Source organism: Rhinoderma darwinii, chromosome 7, assembly GCF_050947455.1.
Source record: "Rhinoderma darwinii isolate aRhiDar2 chromosome 7, aRhiDar2.hap1, whole genome shotgun sequence".
Classification (NCBI taxonomy): Eukaryota; Metazoa; Chordata; class Amphibia; order Anura; family Rhinodermatidae; genus Rhinoderma; species Rhinoderma darwinii.
The window spans coordinates 136,555,808-136,581,029 of NC_134693.1; the positions used below are offsets into that span (position 1 = coordinate 136,555,808).

The 25,222-nt window shown below is 42.8% G+C and overlaps 1 protein-coding gene across 2 annotated transcripts; it reads right to left on the bottom strand.

Moving 5' to 3' along the window:
- Positions 1–9,720: 9,720 nt before the first annotated feature.
- ABTB1 (ankyrin repeat and BTB domain containing 1) lies at positions 9,721–23,068 on the bottom strand. 2 transcript variants are annotated; one of them, XM_075831790.1, is made up of 12 exons: positions 22,811–23,068; positions 21,690–21,752; positions 19,984–20,039; positions 19,440–19,584; positions 18,626–18,785; positions 18,285–18,330; positions 17,473–17,589; positions 16,828–16,943; positions 13,574–13,672; positions 13,034–13,201; positions 11,380–11,580; positions 9,721–10,188 (listed from the first exon to the last, which is right to left on the bottom strand). In XM_075831790.1, exons 1-12 carry the CDS (start codon positions 22,864–22,866, stop codon positions 9,982–9,984), a joined length of 1,434 nt encoding a protein of 477 aa, XP_075687905.1. In that variant the 5' UTR covers positions 22,867–23,068; the 3' UTR covers positions 9,721–9,981. The 2 variants fall into 2 exon arrangements, with proteins under 2 accessions (XP_075687905.1, XP_075687906.1); XM_075831791.1 differs by lacking the exons at positions 21,690–21,752; positions 22,811–23,068 and adding an exon at positions 21,347–21,419.
- Between the last annotated feature and the right edge of the window lie 2,154 nt (positions 23,069–25,222).

Here is a 25,222-nt window from a genome sequence, read left to right on the forward strand (position 1 = left end):
TCTGGAGTATAATACAGAATGTAACTCAGGATCAGTACAGGATAAGTAATGTAATGTATGTACACAGTGACTCCACCAGCAGAATAGTGAGTGCAGCTCTGGAGTATAATACAGGATAAAACTCAGGATCAGTACAGGATAAGTAATGTAATGTATGTACACAGTGACTCCACCAGCAGAATAGTGAGTGCAGCTCTGGAGTATTATACAGAATGTAACTCAGGATCAGTACAGGACAAGTAATGTAATGTATGTATGTATACAGTGACTCCACCAGCAGAATAGTGAGTGCAGCTCTGGAGTATAATACAGGATGTAACTCAGGATCAGTACAGGATAAGTAATGTATGTATACAGTGACTCCACCAGCAGAATAGTGAGTGCAGCTCTGGACTATAATACAGGATGTAACTCAGGATCAGTACAGGATAAGTAATGTATGTACACAGTGACTCCACCAGCAGAATAGTGAGTGCAGCTCTGGAGTAAAATACAGGATATAACTCAGGATCAGTACAGGATAAGTAATGTAATGTATGTACACAGTGACTCCACCAGCAGAATAGTGAGTGCAGCTCTGGAGTATAATACAGGATGTAACTCAGGATCAGTACAGGATAAGTAATGTATGTACACAGTGACTCCACCAGCAGAATAGTGAGTGCAGCTCTGGAGTAAAATACAGGATATAACTCAGGATCAGTACAGGATAAGTAATATAATGTATGTACATAGTGACTCCACCAGCAGAATAGTGAGTGCAGCTCTGGAGTATAATACAGGATGTAACTCAGGATCAGTACATGATAAGTAATGTCATGTATGTACACCGTGACTCCACCAGCAGAATAGTGAGTGCAGCTCTTGAGTATAATACAGGATGTAACTCAGGATCAGTACAGGATAAGTAATGTAATGTATGTACACAGTGACTCCACCAGCAGAATAGTGAGTGCAGCTCTGGAGTATAATACAGGATGTAACTCAGGATTAGTACAGGATAAGTAATGTATGTACACAGTGACTCCACCAGCAGAATAGTGAGTGCAGCTCTGGAGTATAATACAGGATATAACTCAGGATCAGTACAGGATAAGTAATGTAATGTATGTACACAGTGACTCCACCAGCAGAATAGTGAGTGCAGCTCTGGAGTATAATACAGGATATAACTCAGGATCAGTACAGGATAAGTCATGTAATGTATGTACATAGTTACTCAACATTTTATGAAGATGATTTCTATATATAAAACTGTAAAATAATGTTAAAGGGAACAAAGGCAAAACCACAACACAGCCGCAGTGGGTGAACCCGGCCTTATGTAAATGGTTTTATTACAATCATTCTATATGTTAAATAAAAAGGTGATTATAAGATACATCTTCATCAAAGGATCTATTGAATAGACGTCTATAAGGACATCCACGTCTCCTCTGACCTTGTAATGTCAATCAAATTAGCGGCCACCTTAATAAGCAGATAATTTACAGAAGCCTCATCCTCCTCTGCACCATTTTTAATAGAAGGCAAATTTTTCCATCACGGACGATAAATTGCAGACCATTTATTATACAATATATAAATTGTGAATCACTATCACGTTAACGAATCGCATCACAAACACGCGGCGCTAAAAACGCTAATTAAAAAATGTCAATTTTCTTGTGTATTTATATAATCCACATCTCTACCAGGAAAAGAAATAAAGGGAGAACAAAAAAAGAATCATTTCTTTTGTAGAGATGTCAAACAGCGAAACAGGTTTCAGCGCCACAGAAGAACCGCAGGGAACCAACCGAGTCTTTTAAAAATAGCCGTCCTCTCTCTGCTCGCTAATTAGCCGGCAGACCGGTTGCAAAGAGTAGAAAAAAAAAAACTGCAGAGGTGGCAACAGATTTGCAGAATTTTGTTTTCCTGCCTCTAAACATTTACTTACGGAATTTAATGAAGACGTTCCGGAACGCTGACTACAACGTTCTCTGATGGAAGGGACGGAGGCCGCGCGTCCTATGGGCATTTTGAAAGTAAATTAACTGCAAGTTACCAAACGAGTCATTTCCTAATGAATTAATAAGAGTGCGGGAGGGGCTATAGCTGCTATTAATTGCAATGAGACTCGTCGTTTAATTCCATCAGTTTTAAAGGGACACATAAAGCCATGCCTGGTATTATAATATAACAAACCCCTAAAAGTTACCATCGGATCATTGTTACAGTACGGGACAGTTGTCCTGCAGCGAGGCAGGGACTCCTAGCATCATACATCACTATGATGCTAGGAGCCCGGCCCCCTGCAGTGTGTTTGGTCCGGGTCTTCCGGCCGAAATACGTTCCGTACATTACGGACGTAACATGGTCGTGTGAACCCAGCCTAATACTGTCCCAATATACAAGAATATAACTACTATAATACTGCCCCCTATATACAAGAATATAACTACTATAATACTACCCCTATATACAAGAATATAACTACTATAATACTGCCCCCTATATACAAGAATATAACTGCTATAATACTGCCTCCTATATACAAGAATATAACTACTATAATACTGCCCCTATATACAAGAATATAACTACTATAATACTGCTCCTATATAGAAGAATATAACTACTATAATACTGCTCCTATATATAAGAATATAACTACTATAATACTGCCCCTATATACAGGAATATCACTACTATAATACTGCCCCCTATATACAAGAATATAACTACTATAATACTGCCCCCTATATACAAGAATATAACTACTATAATACTGCCCCTATATACAAGAATATAACTACTATAATACTGCCTCCTATATACAAGAATATAACTACTATAATACTGCCCTCTATATACAAGAATATAACTACTATAATACTGCCCCCTATATACAAGAATATAACTACTATAATACTCCCCCTATATACAAGAATATAACTACTATAATACTACCCCTATATACAAGAATATAACTACTATAATACTGCTCTTATATACAAGAATATAACTACTATAATACTGCCCCCTATATACAAGAATATAACTACTATAATACTGCTCCTATATACAAGAATATAACTACTATAATACTGCCCCTATATACAAGAATATAACTACTATAATACTACCCCTATATACAAGAATATAACTACTATAATACTGCTCTTATATACAAGAGTATAACTACTATAATACTGCCCCCTATATACAAGAATATAACTACTATAATACTGCCTCCTATATACAAGAATATAACTACTATAATACTACCCCTATATACAAGAATATAACTACTATAATACTGCTCTTATATACAAGAGTATAACTACTATAATACTGCCCCCTATATACAAGAATATAACTACTATAATACTGCCCCTATATACAAGAATATAACTACTATAATACTGCTCTTATATACAAGAGTATAACTACTATAATACTGCCCCCTATATACAAGAATATAACTACTATAATACTGCTCCTATATACAAGAATATAACTACTATAATACTGCCCCCTACATACAAGAATATAACTACTATAATACTGCCTCCTATATACAAGAATATAACCACTATAAGGCCTCATGCACACGACCGTAGCCGTGTGCACGGCCGTGATTTTCGGGTCGGCCGGCTGCGGACTGTCAGCGGACTGTCAGCCGCAAGCCGCCCGCACATGCACATGCATGTTTTCAATGAGCCCGGACCGCGGCTCCGGACCGTAATAAGACATGGCCGTACTTTCTGCGGTCCGGGCTCCCGGGCCGTGCACGGACCGCAAAAACTACGGTCGTGTGCACGGCCCCATAGAAAAGAATGGGGCCGCAATTCTCCCGTGGATTTTCGGGGGAATTGCGGACGCAAAAACACGGTCGTGTGCATGAGGCCTAATACTGCTCCTATATACAAGAATATAACTGCTATAATACTGCCCCCTACATACAAGAATATAACTACTATAATACTGCCCCCTACATACAAGAATATAACTACTATAATACTGCCTCCTATATACAAGAATATAACTACTATAATACTGCTCCTATATACAAGAATATAACTGCTATAATACTGCCCCTATATACAAGAATATAACTACTATAATACTGCCTCCTATATACAAGAATATAACTACTATAATACTGCCCCCTATATACAAGAATATAACTACTATAATACTGCCCCCTATGTACAAGAATATAACTACTATAATACTGCTCCTATATACAAGAATATAACTACTATAATACTGCCTCTATATACAAGAATATAAATACTATAATACTGCTCCTATATACAAGAATATAACTACTATAATACTGCCTCTATATATAAGAATATAACTACTATAATACTGCCTCTATATACAAGAATATAACTACTATACTACTGTCCCTATATACAAGAATATAACTACTGTAATACTCCTCCTATATACAAGAATATAACTACTATAATACTGCCCTCTATATACAAGAATATAACTACTATAATACTGCCTCCTATATACAAGAATATAACTACTATAATACTGCCCTCTATATACAAGAATATAACTACCATAATACTGCTCCCTGTATACAATATAACTACTATAATACTGCCCCTATATACAAGAATATATCTACTATAATACTGCCCCTATATACAAGAATATAACTACCATAATACTGCCCCTATATACAAGAATATAACTACTATAATACTGCCCATATATACAAGAATATTACTACTATAATACTGCCCCTATATACAAGAATATAACTACTATAATACTGCCCCCTATATACAAGAATATAACTACTATAATACTGCCTCCTATGTACAAGAATATAACCACTATAATACTGCACCCTATATACAAGAATATAACTATTATAATACTGCACCCTATATACAAGAATATAACTATTATAATACTGCCCCCGATATACAAGAATATAACTACTATAATACTGCACCCTATATACAAGAATATAACTATTATAATACTGCCCCCGATATACAAGAATATAACTACTATAATACTGCCCCTATATACAAGAATATAACTACTATAATACTGCTCCTATATACAATAATATAACTACTATAATACCGCTCCTATATACAAGAATAGAACTACTATAATACTGCCTCCTATATACAAGAATATAACTACTATAATACTGCTCCCTATATACAAGAATATAACTACTATAATACTGCCCCCTATATACAAGAATATAACTACTATAATACTGCCCCCTATATACAAGAATATAACTACTATAATACTGCACCCTATATACAAGAATATAACTATTATAATACTGCCCCCGATATACAAGAATATAACTACTATAATACTGCCCCTATATACAAGAATATAACTACTATAATACTGCTCCTATATACAAGAATATAACTACTATAATACTGCTCCTATATACAAGAATATAACTACTATAATACTGCTCCTATATACAATAATATAACTACTATAATACCGCTCCTATATACAAGAATATAACTACTATAATACTGCTGGATCTGTTTGTTAATTTCTGGCTCTGTCCATGTTACATCACGGTTCCCTCTGGATACATCCTTGTATATACTTAGTGCAGCGTTTGCTTATTACACTTATTTGCACTTATTACAGGATTTCATGAGCAGTTACTTCTATAAATGAAGAATAGGCTTTTTTCCATAAAGAATAGATGAATTTTAATTGCACAGACTATGGTTGTATTAACCAATAACATAAGGCTCAGTTGGGGCCATTACATGCATCTGAAGGTAACATACACGATCCTTCTGCGGTTTCTTCCATGCATTTATAAGACAGGCACCTGGTTTGCAGCAGCAGTAAAGCGGGCAGCTCATCATGAGCAGTAGCGGCTTCCAGTGTTGCTCCTTTTTCCTGTGGTGTTATCAGCCATGATGAAGGAGATTCTGCCTGATGTAGTCGTGTGAAAGACGTGCAAAACAGATATTATTATAGAAAGCCTACACACGCTTAACATGGCCCTAAAACCTTTACAATATATATATATATATATATATATATATATATATATATATATATAGGCACAGCTGCTGCCATTTTGCCCTCAGAAAAGAAGTAGTGAAAAGGAGGAACTGCCCGAGTTACTCCTCAACCAAGGGAATAGTATCAATTTATCCACCTTTTCCATCAAAATATAACCCGCAAAAAAACAAGAAACATTGTAAAAAAATAATTATATCTATTCCTACAGTATATTGCATTACTTGTACTGATCCTGAGTTACAGTCTGTATTGTACTCCAGAGCTGCACTCACTATTCTGCTGGTGGAGTCACTGTGTACATACATTACATTACTTATCCTGTACTGATCCGGAGTTACATCCTGTATTATACTCCAGAGCTGCACTCACTATTCTGCTGGTGGAGTCACTGTGTACATACATTACATTACTTATCCTGTTCTAATCCTTAGTAACATCCTGTATTATACTCCAGAGCTGCACTCACTATTCTGCTGGTGGAGTCACTGTGTACATAATTACATTACTTATCCTGTACTGATCCTGAGTTACAGTCTGTATTGTACTCCAGAGCTGCACTCACTATTCTGAGCCCCTGATCACATCTCCCGCAATTCTCTGCTTGTTCAGTGTCTGCAGAACCTAAATATTTGCATTCTGCACCCAGTAAAAATGAACACTCCTAATGCCTTCCAGCCCGGCATTTACACCAGCCTATCAGATCTCCCGGTCCCATTACTGCTCTATACCCCATGTAGGTCCAGGATATACGGTAATAGGACGTATCCTGGAGAGACCCCATAGTCTATTGCAGCCGTGTCGCCACAAACCAGATGTAATACATAGAAACGGCAAAATATGAATACTGTAGGGGAGCGGAGCCTGGAAGAACACCGCACACCACAAGACCTCGGTCAGCAGTCTTATAGGATTTCAGCTAATGTCAACAAGCTTGCTGACCATTTCCAATAAAGACCATCCGAGTTGTAAATTCTGTAATATAAGGCTATGTTCACACGGCCTATTTTCGGGCCGTAAACGCCCAAAAAAATTGGAAGCAGAACGCCTTCAAACATCTGCCTATTGATTTCAATGGGAAAAACAGCGTTCTGTTCCAATGGGCCGTTTTTTTTATGTGGTTGTTTTGAAAAAGAAGAAGTGCAGGTCACTTCTTGGGATGTTTTTCATTGATTATAGAAAACCGCTCCAAAACCAGCTGTAAAAAACGCCCCGAAAATCGTGAGTTGCTCAAAAAACTTCTGAAAATCAGGAGCTGTTTTCTCTTGAAAACAGATCTGTATTTTCAGAAGTTTTTGAGTTTGCGTGTGAACATAGCCCAATACAGGGTGTGACTCAGGATCAGTACAGGATAAGTAATGTCATGTATGTACACAGTGACTCCACCAGCAGAATAGTGAGCGCAGCTCTGGAGTATAATACAGGGTGTGACTCAGGATCAGTACAGGATAAGTAATGTCATGTATGTACACAGTGACTCCACCAGCAGAATAGTGAGTGCAGCTCTGGAGTATAATACAGGATGTAACTCAGGATCAGTACAGGATAAGTAATGTAATGTATGTACACAGTGACTCCACCAGCAGAATAGTGAGTGCAGCTCTGGAGTATAATACAGGAGGTAACTCAGGATCAGTACAGGATAAGTAATGTAATGTATGTACACAGTGACTCCACCAGCAGAATAGTGAGTGCAGCTCTGGAGTATAATACAGGATGTAACTCAGGATCAGTACAGGATAAGTAATGTAATGTATGTACACAGTGACTCCACCAGCAGAATAGTGAGTGCAGCTCTGGAGTATAATACAGGATGTAACTCAGGATCAGTACAGGATAAGTAATGTAATGTATGTACACAGTGACTGCAGCAGCAGAATAGTGAGTGCAGCTCTGGAGTATAATACAGGATGTAACTCAGGATCAGTACAGGATAAGTAATGTAATGTATATACACAGTGACTCCACCAGCAGAATAGTGAGTACAGCTCTGGAGTATAATACCGGATGTAACTCAGGATCAGTACAGGATAAGTAATGTAATGTATGTACACAGTGACTCCACCAGCAGAATAGTGAGTGCAGCGCTGGAGTATAATACAGGATGTAACTCAGGATCAGTACAGGATTAGTAATGTAATGTATATACACAGTGACTCCACCAGCAGAATAGCGAGTGCAGCGCTGGAGTATAATACAGGATGTAACTCAGGATCAGTACAGGATTAGTAATGTAATGTATATACACAGTGACTCCACCAGCAGAATAGCGAGTGAAGCTCTGGAGTATAATACAGGATATAACTCAGGATCAGTACAGGATAAGTAATGTAATGTATGTACACAGTGACTCCACCAGCAGAATAGCGAGTGCAGCTCTGGAGTATAATACAGGATGTAACTCAGGATCAGTACAGGATAAGTAATGTAATGTATGTACACAGTGACTCCACCAGCAGAATAGCGAGTGCAGCTCTGGAGTATAATACAGGATGTAACTCAGGATCAGTACAGGATAAGTAATGTAATGTATGTACACAGTGACTCCACCAGCAGAATAGTGAGTGCAGCTCTGGAGTATAATACAGGATGTAACTCAGGATCAGTACAGGATAAGTAACGTCATGTATTTAGAAAGTTACCCAACTCATTTGTAAAATAATGGATTGAGCAAAATTTATGGTTTTAACAGGTTGCCCAGAGTTATAAAAACATGACCACCATCTTCCGAAAACAGCGCCACACTTATCCACAGGTTGTGTGTAATATTGCCGCTCAACCCCATTTACTTCAATGGAGCTGAGCTGCAATCCCAGACACAACCCATGGACAAGTCTGGTTTCTGGAAGAAGGCAGCCATGTTTTTCTAATACTGGACCACCCCTTTAAAAACACCATTCAACACATGCCGCCTAGAAGATGGGGCGTACGTCATTGATTCACCTATCACCAGTCACTGACTATATACGGGATAAAAATGCAGCGGGCTGAAATAAAACAAAGTGATAAGACGCTTTCCCAGCACCACATAGTTTGGTGGGGGCCGCGGCGCTCGGACTATATATATTCTCTACTTTCTCAGTCTAGATCGGGATTGCCCCCTCTGAATCGTGTCACATGATGCAATGTAAACAGCAAAATAAAACGCACTTCACACAGTGGTGACTATTAAATACATTACGGTAACGCGGCGGACCCAGCGGATTGTCAGTCTCACTAAGCAGGTCTTATACTGACGGACTGTTATTGGTGCAAAAGTCGTATTACAGTCTCAGCAAATAAAAGCTGTACTATATTTTTCCTGTATCACTTCCTCATGGTTTTCAAGATCTCTGCTTGCAGTCAAACAATAGAAATAGTCATTGGTTACTTCCAGTGGATACAAATCTGTCATGGTCAGGTAATGACCAAACAGGTGCATGGCTCGTTACAAGACACAGCTGTGATAACTGTACTGTAACGAACCGTGCACCTGTGTATAAATCACATGAACATGACATAAAAACAACAACAAAACTATTGCATTTTCCGTACATAAAAATAAGTCAACCCGTACAAGAGAAATGCCGATATCACAGATCATAATGTTATATCGTAAGTACAGTTATTCATTTCTCCATTATGGATTGACTGAAAGCAGAGATCTTGAAACATGTGAAGAATTGATACAAAAAGATATATTGAAACATTTTATAACCATTTATTATACAAAGGAGAACACTCTTTGCAGAAAGCGGAATACCCCTTTAATACCTTAAGGGTTTGTTCAGTAGTGCAGCCTCCAGCCAGGTATCTACACTAGCCTATCAGATCTCCCGGGATGCCATACTGTCCCATTACTGCTCTATACCCCATATAGGTCCAAGCTATATGGTAATAGGACGCCACGTCAAAACCTCTGTCAGCGTAATAGAATAGAAGATAAGCAATTCTTCATTCCCGGGCTCAGCACTCCAGCCCCAGGCTGCCCAGCAGCTTCTCCAAAGCCTCCAGTCGCTGGTTGGCTTCCTCGATGGCGCTATAGGTCTGCACGTTACTAGCGATGTGGAAGCGTATATCATCAATCAGCGGGATGGAGTCCGTCTCCTGCCGCTCCTCTACTGCCGCAGCGTCTTCTCGTACTGCAGAAGCAAACTCATCCGAATCCACCAGCTTGGGGGGGGGGGGGGGATAAAAGAGAGAGGACGCTTTAACAGGCTTTACTGCTGTATAAGGAAAAATTCTGCACGTTTCGTATATACTTTTCTCTATTTCATAGTTTAACATCTCTGCTTGCTGTCATTGAATTAAATTATTGGACACATCCAGAGGCAGAAACCCGATCCAATAGTTTTATCCAGACGTGACAATTCGCTGGGGGCTTAATGAGCTGCACTCCAGACTGACCGTTAACGGCACTCAACATCATTGTTTACAGTCAGTGAATGGAAAGGATTCCATTGACTCACTGTAAACAATGACACAATGAGGTCGTTCAGGTAAAATGAGTCAGTGAATGGAGACACGTCTCTATTCCAAAGCAGACAACCCATCCTGATCCAGTACTGCCCTCACAGCTGAAGGTGAGTTGCAGTGTATCAGGCTCAATGCACACGACCGTAAAACCGCGGACCGTACCACAGTCTTACGGACCCATTCAGTTCTATTGGTTGCGGACACCTTTCCGTAGCGCTACGGATGGGTGTCCGTGCCGGAAATTATGGAGCAGGTCTGTTTTTTCGTGTTTTTTACAGACATGCGAGCGGCAGTCGGCAGCCGGCCATGCCCGCAATCGTGGGCTGTGATTACAGGCACGGTCGTGTGCATGGGGCCTTAGTGTATGTAATCCTTTATGAGCTACACAAAGCAGCGGCACACATCTCTATCCGGTCCTTGACTACAGGCTTTACCTACACTGACACATTGTAACAAACACAGAAGACTGCAGCACTAGATCAGAACAGGACTTTAGCCTCTGAATAATAACAATGATGTTTCCAATCTCTGACAGCAAGCAGAGATCATGAAAAATGTAAGAATTAAAAAAATTGTTTTTTTATAAAAGACAGCTGCATTTTTCGTTATACAATGATTAAAAGGGTTGTTCAGGATTACAAAAACATCTCTGCCTTCTTCCAAAAACAGCACCACACCTGTGCATGGGTTGTCTGTGGTATTACACCTGAGTCCCATTTACTTAAATGAAGCCAGACTGCAATACCAGATACAACCCACGGACAGGTGTGGCGCTGTTCGTACTGGACAGCCGGTTATAATGGGTTTTCAGTCCCTTGGAAGAGATTAGGTGGGAGACATAAGAGGTTGATCGGTTCTTATGATTCGTATGTCTGGCATGTTCTCTACCTTCTCGATTATTCGGGCCATATACTCTGTGGACTGATCCTCCAGCCGCGTCAGCTGAAAGAGCTTTGCCGTTTTCCAAATTGTGACGACATTGTCCTCATCCAGAATCTGCGCCAAGATCTTGCCACAAAGTCGCTTCAGCCCCGGGAGCAGATACATGTCCGCTAAACACAGCACCTCGTACGCGTTCTCCGGGGACAACTGCAAAGATCCAAGAACAGGCGGAGGGGTCAGAACAAAAAAAAGGGGGTCACCACATTGGACTATTTTTTTTTTTTTTTTAACTAAATCACAAACATGGCTTCTTTCTTTCACAAACAGCGCCACACCTGTCTATGGGTTGTCTGTGGTATTGCAGCTTAGATCCATTAAAGTGAATAGGGATTAGTTGCAATACCCCACACAACCTGGGGAGAGGTGTGGTGCTGTTTTTGAAAGACTCTTGAACAACCCCTATAAGGTGCCGGATTAAAGGAATTTTCCACCCTATTTCCGCTTCCTCTATTCAGCTCCTGAATACTCAACACCTGCCCTCTTATCTCCGGTGCCTGCTACCCTCACTGCCCCCACCCCTGGGATCCATAGCCATGCCTGCACCCCTGCTAGTTACAACCATGCAGTCATTATATCTATGGCTGTTTTACTGGATCTATCCGATTCGGAGTCTCCCAGTGACCGATAATGCTACAAGGTCCAAATAGCGACGGCCGAGCGACTGCAGGATCAGAGCGTTACCCGTGTGAAAGTGTTACGGCAATGTACTAACTTCTCAATCTCCAGTAGTATAAAGGACTCGGCGCCCCTTAGTGGTGGACTAGTTAAATTCTCTTATTTACGTTGCGTGCAGCGGTTTGGGTGGGGGGGACGTTCCGTCTTCCTACTGGAGTTTTTTTTCTTTAAATTCCACCAACTGTGATATGGATTGCCGAAGGTAGAAACATTGTAGCAGCCAGCATAACTCACTGCTGCCACCTGCTGGTAGAACATGAGCAGTGCATTTATAATAGTAGTTTTCATGGAAAAATGTATTATTTTTAATAAACAAATTTGTAAATGCAAAAATAAGACAATTATAATTACCTTAAATACGCCATGAATGCAAAATAATAACGAGGTCCCAGAAAACTCCTTTAAGGCTCTGTTCGCATACTAATTGAGCCTTCCGTGGAGGTACGTCATGAGGATTTCCCAGCATATACCTTTAACGGAAGTCTGCGATATATCTGGTAACTGTATAGGCATACGTCGCTGATAGAACTCCGAAATAAAAAAAGGATCCCTTTCGGTATATGGTTTTGTTACGGTGACCTTCTGTATAGAATAGCGTATTTTACTACGCCATATCATAGAAAAAAAAAAGTATAGCAATGTATACCAGCTTGGCCTACAGCAGACTTTTTTGGCATACGCCAGGTGAAAACGGGCCCGATACGTTCAGAGCCTACAAGGGTTTTCCTATAAACGTGAATGGGACAGCGTTGCGGTTCTTACATGGCGCTGAGCCGGGGGTAGTAGCGCGTAGGACAGGAGCCTAAGGGGGCCGCTGTGCTCTACCTATCCCTGTGACCTGCTCATTCTAGGGATCGGTGGTCGGACCCCCAGCGATCAATCCCTCCGATCATACCGCAGCCAAAGGACGGTGCGGAGATCTCACCTCGGTGTCGTCGCTGTAGATGTAGTAGAGCACGCGGGTGAACGTCTCCTCGCTGATGTTGTGCAGGGTGATGACCGGGATGCTGGGCTGGGTCTGCAGCTCCTGACTCTCACAGAAGTGGTCCTGGAGCAGAGCTTTAAAGTAGTCGCTTCGGCCACAGAAAAACGACTGGAAGAGGGGAAAAAATAGGGTTAAAAGCGGAGAATTGAAATAGCAGTAAGAACTTCTCCACACCACCGAACGGAATAGTCGCACTACACCATAGTACTATACTGCAATGCACGGAGTCCTGTGATCCCTACTGGAGCTGGACATTGCCTATGGAGGGTAAGAGACGCTCATCTTATAACCAGCCCCTTGGGGGCGCTGCTGCACCCATTAATACAGTGATCTTCAGCCTATGGCTCGCCAGCTGTTGTGAAACTACAACCCCCAGCATGCCCTGACAGCTTGTGACAGTCAACGCATGCTGGAAGTTGTCGTTTCACCACAGCTTGCATGACCTGTATAAGGGAATTACTAAATCTTATAAAGCGTTACCTTGTGACAGAGAAAATTGTAGCCCATTATCTGGAAACAGAGGTCCGGGTAACTGGAGAAATTATCAGTACTGTCGAAAGGCAGCTCCCCGAATCCAACCTATAAGAGACAAAGCAACAGACGAGGTGACCGGAGGCCACGGGGACCCACAACGCGCTGCAGGTTTGGTGGAAATAAAAAAATCTGACAACTTAATTCATCCTGCGACCTACGTGCCCATGACCTACTGAAGCGGAGATGGTAAAACCACTTCTGATCAGATCCAGCTGACACAGCTGCACTGTTCGTTACAAGAGTTCGCTCTGAATGTCAAAGAATATGCACCTGTGTCAGCATTTGGTATGAACAAATGTTTCTATTCACTGACAGCAATGAGAGATCTTAAAAATATTTTCAAAAATTAAAACAAAGTATATTAGAAAGTTGCAGAACTCTTCATTATACGACAATTAAGCTTTATTTACAGGAAAAACACAATAAAAAGGGATTCTCCCATTTGAACAACTTATCTAAATAAGAATTCGCAGACGATCATCTGAAATCCCGGCAATCGGGTGTTATTGCCAAGAGCGGCCACTACAGGAGAAATGTGGTATTACAGGATGCCCATTTGATCTTGTAATAAATTAGCTTGTTGAGTCCTGCAGAGACTCTTTGCAGTGGTAATTGAGGGGGGGGGGGGGAACAGTGGACCCCCTCCCCTCTAGGAGGTGCATATGCCCTAATAGAGAATATGGACAACCCCTTTATGTTGTGTGTTTCTTTAAAAATGTATAAAGATAATGTGTACGTTTGTATTTGCCGTAAACCTGCACTTTCCAGACAATTACCGGAGAAACGCGTGAGATCGTGAGCGGGAAGAATAACAGCGTCATAAAGAACGATACAATGTACACAATGTGATGTCCCGATGACAAGAAAATAGACACATCAGGTGCACGGAGAGAGCAACAATGTAATTACAGGCTGCGTCTGATCACGAGGGCGCGAGACGCTCAGGAAACTCGTGTCAGGATTATTGTAGGTACGTGTGGGCGGAGGGCGGAGGGCACGCGGCGCAGCTCCATCACATGGATTCAGATTTTCCGCACGGAGCTTTACTTTTTATTGGATCTTCTACCAAAAATAGTAATGTCTATCCTGTGGTAAAACGACTACTCCCAGTATGCCCAGACAGTGGGAGTTGTAGTTTTGCAACAGCTGGAGACCATTTACCTAAAAGAGAACCCCTAAAAATAGACCATAGGACAAGTTCTAATAATGCTAAACTAGGGGGCGCAATAGCACCAAACAGCCTCTCTGAGTCTCCTTACAAGGGACAGGAGAAAAGCTTGGCATACAAGCCCCTCTCCTCACTGAGAGCCCTCCAGCAGAGCCAGAATGAGTCACATGACACTACCTGCTTCTAATGAGTCCAGGGGGTGGAGCTAACTTCTGGATTCTAATTAGCCTTTTTTTAGGGGGGTTAACAGACAAAATTGGACCCACTAGTTTAGCTTCTTTAATAGGTTATATTGAAGGAGGCGTGCGAGTTTAGAAAAACATGGCTGCTGCTTTCCAGAAACAGCGCCACCCTTGTACATAGGCTGTGCGCGGTACTGCAGCTCATCTCTAGTGGCTGCACGGAAATACCATACGCATTACTGAAGAGGTCGTCTTGTCCAGGCCTTAAAAAGAGGCTTCTGATTTGATGTAAATGACGCACGATTTTGAAGATCTGCGATTGATGTCAGTGAATGGGAACATTGAGTGACACGTGCTAATGGCAGCCATTGCAGTTCCTAGACAGATGGTCACTCTTTTAGGGGGATGTTCACACAGAGTATTTTGCCGAGTTTTTTGACGCAGAAACTGCGTCGCAAAACTCGGCAAAAACGGCCAGAGAACGCCTCCCATTGATTTCAATGGGAGGCGTCGGCGTCTTTTTCCCGCGAGCAGTAAAACTGCCTCGCGGGAAAAAGAAGCGACATGCCCCATCTTCGGGCGCTTCCGCCTCTGACCTCCCATTGACTTCAATGGGAGGCAGGAGAAAGCGTATTTCTCGCTGTTTTATGCCCGCGGCGCTCAATGGCCGCGGGCGAAAAACGGCGCGAAAATCGGCGTGCAGGGAGAGGAAAATCTGCCTCAAAGTTCCAAACGGAATTTTGAGGCAGATATTACTCCCCCAAAATACTCCGTGTGAACATAGCCTTATGCAGCCATATAAGAGTGGGAAATGTGGGTGACAAACTCTGTGCAAGTCATAATGGCGGCCATATTGGTATTATCCAGCTTTCCCAAGGACAGATTGACCACTTGTTGACATATCAAGGTCGTGTATTTACCTGCAAATGTGTATTTTGTTATTTAAGAGCTGCGGCCTCGCACACGGATAATACACAGCCGACCCCCCAAGAAAAAAACATTCTGTTCCCGGATCACGGGCCAATATGTTATATTTAGAAGCCGGGAGTCCGAGGCCGTCCAGGTCAAGTGACTCCAATAACAGCTCAGGACGAACCAGAGGAGTGAAAACATTTCTTATCCCAAAGAAAAAAAAAATAATAAAAAAAAAAAAACAGACAAATATTGGGGTTTTCAATCCACCAATGGGATTAAAGGCCATTCATCGGGGTGCGCTGGACACAATCGTCTGCCGGCATCAAGCACCGGGGCAAAGCGGAGATCAGGACTGTGCCCGACTCCTGCACACACCGGCAGACGCACAACCCCTGCCGCCTTCATACAGATTAACCCCTTCACTGGTCTATGATGACGGTCATTGCCTCATCCGAATGCCACCGTCCCTAATAGACCACCGACCGCCCCCTCCCCCGTTTATTCATTGTATAATATACAGTTCTACAACTTTGTGATCTACTTTGTTTCAATACTTTCAACATCCCTGCTTGCTGTCAAACATACAAGATTACTGAAAGAGTCTTCAGATCTAGTCCTTCTCACAGCTGAGAGTTTGCTACAATTGCATCCAGTCTAGATAATCCTCTGTGAGCTATATACATCAGCAGAACAAATGTCACTCCTGGACACCAGTCTGACAGCACTTACACATTGTAACAAACTGCAGCTGTGTGAGCAGCACCAAGTCAGGATAGGTTTCTCATGGACTGACAGCAAGCAGAGATCTTGAAAACGCTGAGGAATTGAATCACTAAGTATATTGGAACGTTGCTTGTGGGCACAGACCGGTAACATTAGACAATGTTTTGTTTTTTTTATGCGTCATGGTTTATGTCGCTGGACAGAACTCTCACCCGCAGCTCAGACGGCAGGGCACAGTCCGCGAGCATGGCCAGGTCCTCGTGCAAATGTCCACTCCCTGAGGGCTCTACGGTCAAGACCTTCACACATGTTCCAGGCTTGGAAGACACTGACGGATGGAAGGAGTTATAATATTACTGGAATATTCTGCACAGATAACCCCCTCCCCACCATTGCAGTGGATTGATGTACACGGGCGCAGCGTAGGGACGTGCAGGGGCGCAGCGCAGGGACGGGTGGAGAAAGGGTTGGGCATTTATTTTAGTAATACAGCAAGATTAGAGCGCCACAACATTGGCCCCATCTACTCAAAAGGTCTTGGGAGCCGTCCCCCCGATCTGATGTGGTCACAGGGACCTTGTAACTCCAGCCTGCTGACCCCAACCTTCCCTGTGACTAATGTCCGTACCCTGTAACCGCCCGTGACCCCCGGCCATACCCTGTAACCGCCCGTGACCCCCGGCCATACCCTGTAACCGCCCGTGACCCCCGGCCATACCCTGTAACCGCCCGTGACCCCCGGCCATACCCTGTAACCGCCCGTGACCCCCGGCCATACCCTGTAACCGCCCGTGACCCCCGGCCCACTCCATGGACTTTGTAGGCTGCCGAATATGAGATAGAGAGACTTCACCTACCAAACTCATAGACTTTCTTGCACTTTTCCTCCAGCTCCTCTATCAGATCCTGCAGTCGGCACTGCTTGGCCAGTCTCTTACAATCTTCCACATGTTCCACATCGACGTCCATTCGACCTGAAGGAACAGCACAGACGGTGATCAGACCTTATGGAATAGAAACTAAAAGTCTTCACGCCCCCGGTGATCTGATCTGTCGTGACTACAGAAATCCTCACTGACGGGCGATACGAGCGGAAACACGGCAGATCGCCGCTTTCATGGACAAACCCCTCAGTGAATCTATGGCAGCAACTAAATCAAGTTTTTTGCAAATAAATCTTAAAAGGGGCCGCCTGCCCCGGACAAGACTTCTGCGTTTGTTGCATTGGAGTCGCTGCAGGAAAACGCTTTTCTCGGCAGACGCCGCTGCAAGTCACTGTATAAATGAAACGTTCTGCAACTTTATAATGGATTCACTTCATCACCATTTGAGATCGCTGCTTGCAGTCAATGAATTAAAACATTCCGGTCTACATGTCGACACTTCTCGCAGCTGCACAATTGTATCCAGTCTAGACAATCCTTTGCGAGTCAAATACAATAGTAGCAAAAATCTCCATACGGTCCTGTTAGCTTGTTATAATGTAACAGTCTGGAGCGCAGAGCGTTTAGCTCACAGAGGATTGTCTAGACTGGATACAACTGTAGCAAACCCTCAGCTGTGAGTAGTATTAGGATGAGCATTTAGACATAGAACGGCATCACTGTCACCAGCAGGTCCGTTATCTCGTGACGCTGCGTGTTAACAATCGTTATGAAAGCTCACTCACCTGTATACAGGTACTGAAGAATGGAGCCGAAGGCAGCTGGATTGATCTGTAGAGACATAACGTACAATGACCGCGGCATGATTCCTCCATGATGTATAGTGTAAATATATTACTGCAAGGCTATTATATATATATATATATATATATAGACTGGACCTGCCTTATGGACTTCAGCAGTAATTATGCTTAAGGTGACATCTAGTGGCTAAAATGTGGTACTACACAAGCAGTTCTATTCAATCATTTTTTTGTTTGTTTTTATTTTTTGCAATATCTCGGTATAATTTTTTTAAAATTATTATTATTATTATTTATTTATTTTTTTTAACACCCGATCTTACCAGCGGATGCTTGAGAGCAATTATTTTTTTCCCCTTCCACTTGGTCTCAAACATTTCAGCAAAGTAGGGGCTACGAGCACTGAGGATGCAACGGTGGCCACAGAATGACTCCCCATGGACGAGAAACATGGTGTCACTATAAGAGCCTTGCTCCAGGAGTCTGCCGAGACAGAAAACGTGAGATCAGGAAATCACAGTTCTTTTAAGACATTTCAGCACATGTGCCCATCAGATCACTGAATCAAGTACAGCGCGGATTAAAGGGGTTGGGTTACAGGATGGGGGATACATGTGTGATAGCTGGGGGTCCAACCGCTGGGACCCCCAGCGATAAGAAGAACAGGGGACCGAAAGTCCCCCATGAGAAGCACGGGACATCCGGGGTTCTGTGTCTGGAAACTCCATAGAAATGAATAGAGCGCCGGTCATACATGTGCACAAGTGAGACTGGCGCTCCATTCATCTCTTTGGAGCTGCCGGACACAAAACCCCGGATGTCCCGTGCTTCTCATGGGGGACTCTTGTTCTTCTTAATCGCTGGAGGTCCCAGCAGTCGGACCCGCAGCGATCACACATGTATACACTATCCTGTGGATAGGGGCTACAGGTGTTTTGTGGCACAACCCTTTTAACTTTTCCTAAAATTTCTATTCTATGCCATTCCAGGACATTTAATGCATTTTTAAGGACTACGTGCCGGGGAAAAAAAAAAAAAAACAGATTAGCAAAATTTCTGGATTATCAATTGCCAGATTAAAGGAATTTCACTTTACTACAAATAACAGGGAAATAATTGAATTTGCGGCCCAATCACCTTTGCAGGAAGTCATCGTAGTAATCTCTTTGCATGCACTTCGCCGTGATCTGCTTGTAATCTTTCAGCAGTCGACGAATGGTATCGCTCAGGGCTCCGTATAAACAGCGCTCGCCATCAAAAGTGTTCACCTCACACTTCGCTCCTGAGACAGAACAAGAGCGATTAATAGAAATGATCTACAAAATACTAAAAAACACTTCATCCGAGTGAGAATCACAATTGGCCTTGAAATACAAGTCCATATTTTAGCACCACGTCCAACATTATGGATGGATTATTTTCATATATGTAGGAAATATCTTTATCAGTATATTATTATGGGGGTCTGAGCTCCATTTTTCTGATACAAAGCAGCAAATCTCCTGCATAACTTCACACAGCCATAGAGTTACAGGATACAATTCTGTCTGCCGGCAGCCACCACTAGGGGGAGCTCATTGCATAGTTCTACAGCTTCCATTGACCTCAATAATAAATCCCTCTCTAGTAAGCCCCCTAGTGGTGGCTGCAGGAGCCATCATTGATTCTGTTCCTAACTTACCATTGGCTAAAAGGTACCGGACAAGTTCTTCATGTCCACAAAGACAAGCATAGTACCTGCGAAAGAGGAAAACCACGGGTCACACACGGCATAGCGTAGAGGTGTTGTCTTAAAAGGGGGGGGGGGATGTCTCATGATGACAACCACTGTCCATAGTCCCTATTAGGACATATGGACGTCATAGAGAAGGGACCCCCCCCCCGTCATGAGCCAGAACGGGGAGCCGCTACACAGCAACATAAAATCACCGCCGAAATCCAATTATTTCCTTCGGTAAAAAAGTTGCAGTTTGCATTTAGAGGCTGAAACCCGGTATAGACCTAATACTTCACACAGCTGAGGGTTTGCTACAACATGTCCAGTCTGGATAATTATCCGTAGTCGGTGTCTGGACTCCGGGTTGATACATCGTAGCAAACGGTCAGCACCGATATATATATATATTTTTGTCTAGACCAGCGCGTCTCTAAGTGTGGGGTCCTCGCCCAGTGCCGGACACTGACGTAAAGCCAGAACTCCAGCCATACAGTGAGGGTGATGGATCCCGCGACTTATTCCCCACCGGCGTTGTAGCAAAGTGACAGCAGTACTGCAGATCCCCCCCATGATATTGGTACATCCCACCCTGTCTCTTCCTACTCCGAATAAATGATTGTCATTGGTGGCCCAGTGATAGAGACCACGGTGAGCCAATAGGATTGATTGCACTGGTCTCTTGCAGTAAGCTCCGCCTCTTGCCCCGACCCAAATCTTCAGGCACCAGACACATCAACATTCTCCTTGCTGAGCAGGTAAAATAGCTTTTTCTACCTGCTGCCCTTTATATGTTTGGCGCAGCTGTGGTGGAATGTGGTGCTGCGCTGCTTACCGCCGCTGGGGAGGCATGTGGTGCTGCGCTGTGGTGCTTACCGCCGCTGGGGAGGCATGTGGTGCTGCGCTGTGGTGCTTACCGCCGCTGGGGAGGCATGTGGTGCTGCGCTGTGGTGCTTACCGCCGCTGGGGAGGCATGTAGTGCTGCGCTGTGGTCTTTACCGCCGCTGGGGAGGCATGTTGTGCTGCGCTGTGATGCTTACCGCCGCTGGGGAGGCATGTTGTGTTGCGCTGTGGTCTTTACCGCCGCTGGGGAGGCATGTGGTGCTGCGCTACACTTGCTTTTCGTTTGGCGCTGTTGGGGAGGTTATCTGGGCGCTGCACAGTGGAGTTTTTTTGGCGCTTCTGGTGGCGATACTGGTGCTGCATGGTATTATCTGTTCGCTGGTGAGGACTGAGTAGAAAAAGGTTTGAATACAATTGTAACAAACCCTCAGCTGTGAGTATTAGGTCAGTTCAGGTTTTCAACCTCTAGAGTAAACAAGAATGTTACCATTCACAGACAGTAAGCAGAGCTCTTGAAACAGCGAGGAAGTAAAACACAAGGTCTGTTGGAAAGCAGCGGACGTTTCAGGATTGCAATGATTCTGCTTCATTTATATAAAACCCTTTTAGGTGTAAAGTTCCAGAGATCTGGAGGTGTTAGCAGATCCCGCAGGAGGTGTCAGGAGATCCCGCAGGAGGTGTCAGGAGATCCCGCAGGAGGTGTCAGGAGATCCCGCAGGAGGTGTCAGGAGATCCCGCAGGAGGTGTCAGGAGATCCCGCAGGAGGTGTCAGGAGATCCCGCAGGAGGTGTCAGGAGATCCCGCAGGAGGCGGCCGGTCCCGGCACTTACAGCGGAGTACTGTCCCACTTGTCCCGCACGTTCAGTTCCACGTCTCTCTGCTCCACAAGGTATCTGAAGGAAAAGAAACAAAAGATTGCAGATCCCGTGCGGTGCCAAATACAATCTGCAGAGAAGGACGGATGCCAAGTGCTGGGGCAGAGGGGGGTACTCAGTGCAGCACAGGGGGGTACTCAGTGCAGCACAGGGGGGTTGATCTCGTGTCACCAGCCTCGTCCTCCTCCTATCACACTCTGGCGGACGCCCAAACAAAGCAAGAAAGAAGCCGACGACCACCCTACAGCTCAGAGCAATGTCCCCCAGACAAGTACACGACCCCCGAGGGGACAAAAGATGGAGAAAAGGAGCAGCGCGGGCACCGACCAACATACAAGAACGGGCAAAAGGTGGCAGAACACGTCAGCTCCTGCACTCTGCCAGTACATTCATACTGACCAGGGACGCAGCACAACGGCCGAGTCACTGCATTCACAATTCTGCTGGTTATTAATGGAAACAGTCAGCAAGCTTGTTGACTGACACTCCCCCAATAGCTGAGCTCCTATAATACAGGGGGGGGGGGGGTGTGTTTTTCTTTCATCAGATGACTGTACAGCACCAGGTATAAATACCACCCTTCCCACAATGCAAATCACCAGCTCTGTGCAGGGAGTGCTGGGAGATTTCAGCTCTGGAGTCTGCAGAATTCAAATTCAGTACCAGATGAGTGACGTATATACAAAGTGACGAAACTTTCTACGTAGAATAATTCTAGATGTAAAACAGTGTTTAAAGTCAGACCCTGAGTCAATAAGGACAACTACTCCTGTGCCTCACTACATGGACAGGTAGAGTATACCACACTGCAGCCCATAGACTGGCACGGGTTGGGGCACCCTACGTGTCTGTGAGGTCAGGGCAGTTAAGGGTTAATTGCAACTTTTGCACCGTTTTTTTTAAACAAATCGGGTCATATGGAAAATTCTGTCACGTGACTGAGGTCATGCGACATTTGTCGCAATGAAGTCGCAGCGCGAGAGTCCAGGTCTGTGCCCCATATCTTGTAAATAGGAGACCCCTCTATTGCCAGTGCCACCTACCTGTCCCCTCCCCCCAAGGCCGCTGTCACTCACCGCACTCTGAAGATGTCGCCCTTCCTGCAGCTACTAAAGAGGTCGCTGGTGTCCATCGGCCCGGGCCCGGCGCTGGGCGGAGCGAACGGCTCATTGACCCGGCGGGTTCGGAACGTAGAGACTAAAAGCACCGGGAAACGGCGGCGGCAGCGGGACGAGGATCAGGTCACAGGCCCAAGAAGAGAGCGATCACAGCGGATCCAAACACCAGCTGAGCGCCGCACTGACACAGTCACGCTAACCCCGCCCTTACCACAGTAACCCCGCCCCGGTAACAAACCACACCCACATTGCAAAGACATGGGCAAATAGCGAGCCGTCTGCGATTCCAGAATGGTAACCCCGCCCATCGGCTCCTCCCATGTGTAATGGGACACGCCCTCCGGCTGTAGACTTACATAAAGTAGATGGAGTCGGTTTAGCCCCGCCTCTTATATAGGAAATCCACAATGTAAACAAGGCGTGAGTCCACCCAAGAATATAACTACTATAATACTCTCCCCTATATACAGGAATATAACTACTATAATACTGCCCCCTATATACAAGAATAACTACTATAATACTGCCCCTATATACAAGAATATAACTACTATAATACTGCCCCTATATACAAGAATATAACTACTATAATACTCTCCCCTATATACAGGAATATAACTACTATAATACTGCCCCTATATACAAGAATATAACTACTATAATACTGCCCCCTATATACAAGAATATAACTACTATAATACTGCTATATACAGGAATATAACTACTATAATACTGCCCCCTATATACAAGAATATAACTACTATAATACTGCCCCCTATATACAAGAATATAAGTACTATAATACTGCCTCCTATATACAAGAATATAACTACTATAATACTGCCTCCTATATACAAGAATATAACTACTATATTACTGCCCCCTATATACAAGAATATAACTACTATAATACTGCCCCCTATATACAAGAATATAACTACTATAATACTGCTCCTATATACAAGAATATAACTACTATAATACTACCTCCTATATACAAGAATATAACTACTATAATACTGCAAAAACACAGACAAAGGCCATACTTACAAATGGACACAGCCAGGCCAGAAATGCTGATGAAAGGGCGAGCAGGTGCTTTAAATAATAATAGCCACTCCCACTAGTCTTGAGGGGAGTGGTGTGTGGTGCATGGGATGTGTAGTAAGAAATAAATGAATAGTGTGTGTGCAAGTATAATACTATAAGTGAAATATAGGGGGCAGTAATAAATGAAGTGCCTCAATAGAAATAAATGGATAATGGGGTGCAAGTGAGTGAAACATGGAGGGATAGTGTGTACGTCATGAGGCACAACGTGTATAGCCAGGTAGAAGCCTATTTATACAAGAATATAACTACTATAATACTGCCTCCTATATACAAGAATATAACTACTATAATACTGCCCCTATATACAAGAATATAACTACTATAATACTCTCCCCTATATACAGGAATATATCTACTATAATACTGCCCCCTATATACAAGAATATAACTACTATAATACTGCCTCCTATATACAAGAATATAACTACTATAATACTGCTCCTATATACAAGAATATAACTACTATAATACTGCCCCTATATACAGGAATATAACTACTATAATACTCTCCCCTATATACAGGAATATAACTACTATAATACTGCTGCTATATACAAGAATATAACTACTATAATACTGCCCCTATATACAAGAATATAACTACTATAATACTCCCCCTATATACAAGAATATAACTACTATAATACTGCCCCCTATATACAAGAATATAACTACTATAATACTGCTCCTATATACAAGAATATAACTACTATAATACTGCCTCTTATATACAAGAATATAACTACTATAATACTGCCCCTATATACAAGAATATAACTACTATAATACTGCCCCCTATATACAAGAATATAACTACTATAATACTGCCCCCTATATACAAGAATATAACTACTATAATACTGCCCCCCTATATACAAGAATATAACTACTATAATACTGCTCCTATATACAAGAATATATCTACTATAATACTGCCCCTATATACAAGAATATAACTGCTATAATACTGCCCCCTATATACAAGAATATATCTACTATAATACTGCCCCTATATACAAGAATATAACTACTATAATACTGCCTCCTGTATACAAGAATATAACTACTATAATACTGCCCATATATACAAGAATATAACTACTATAATACTGCCCCTATATACAAGAATATAACTACTATAATACGGCCTCCTATATACAAGAATATAACTACTATAATACTGCTCCCTATATACAAGAATATAACTACTATAATACTGCTCCTATATACAAGAATATAACTACTATAATACTGCCC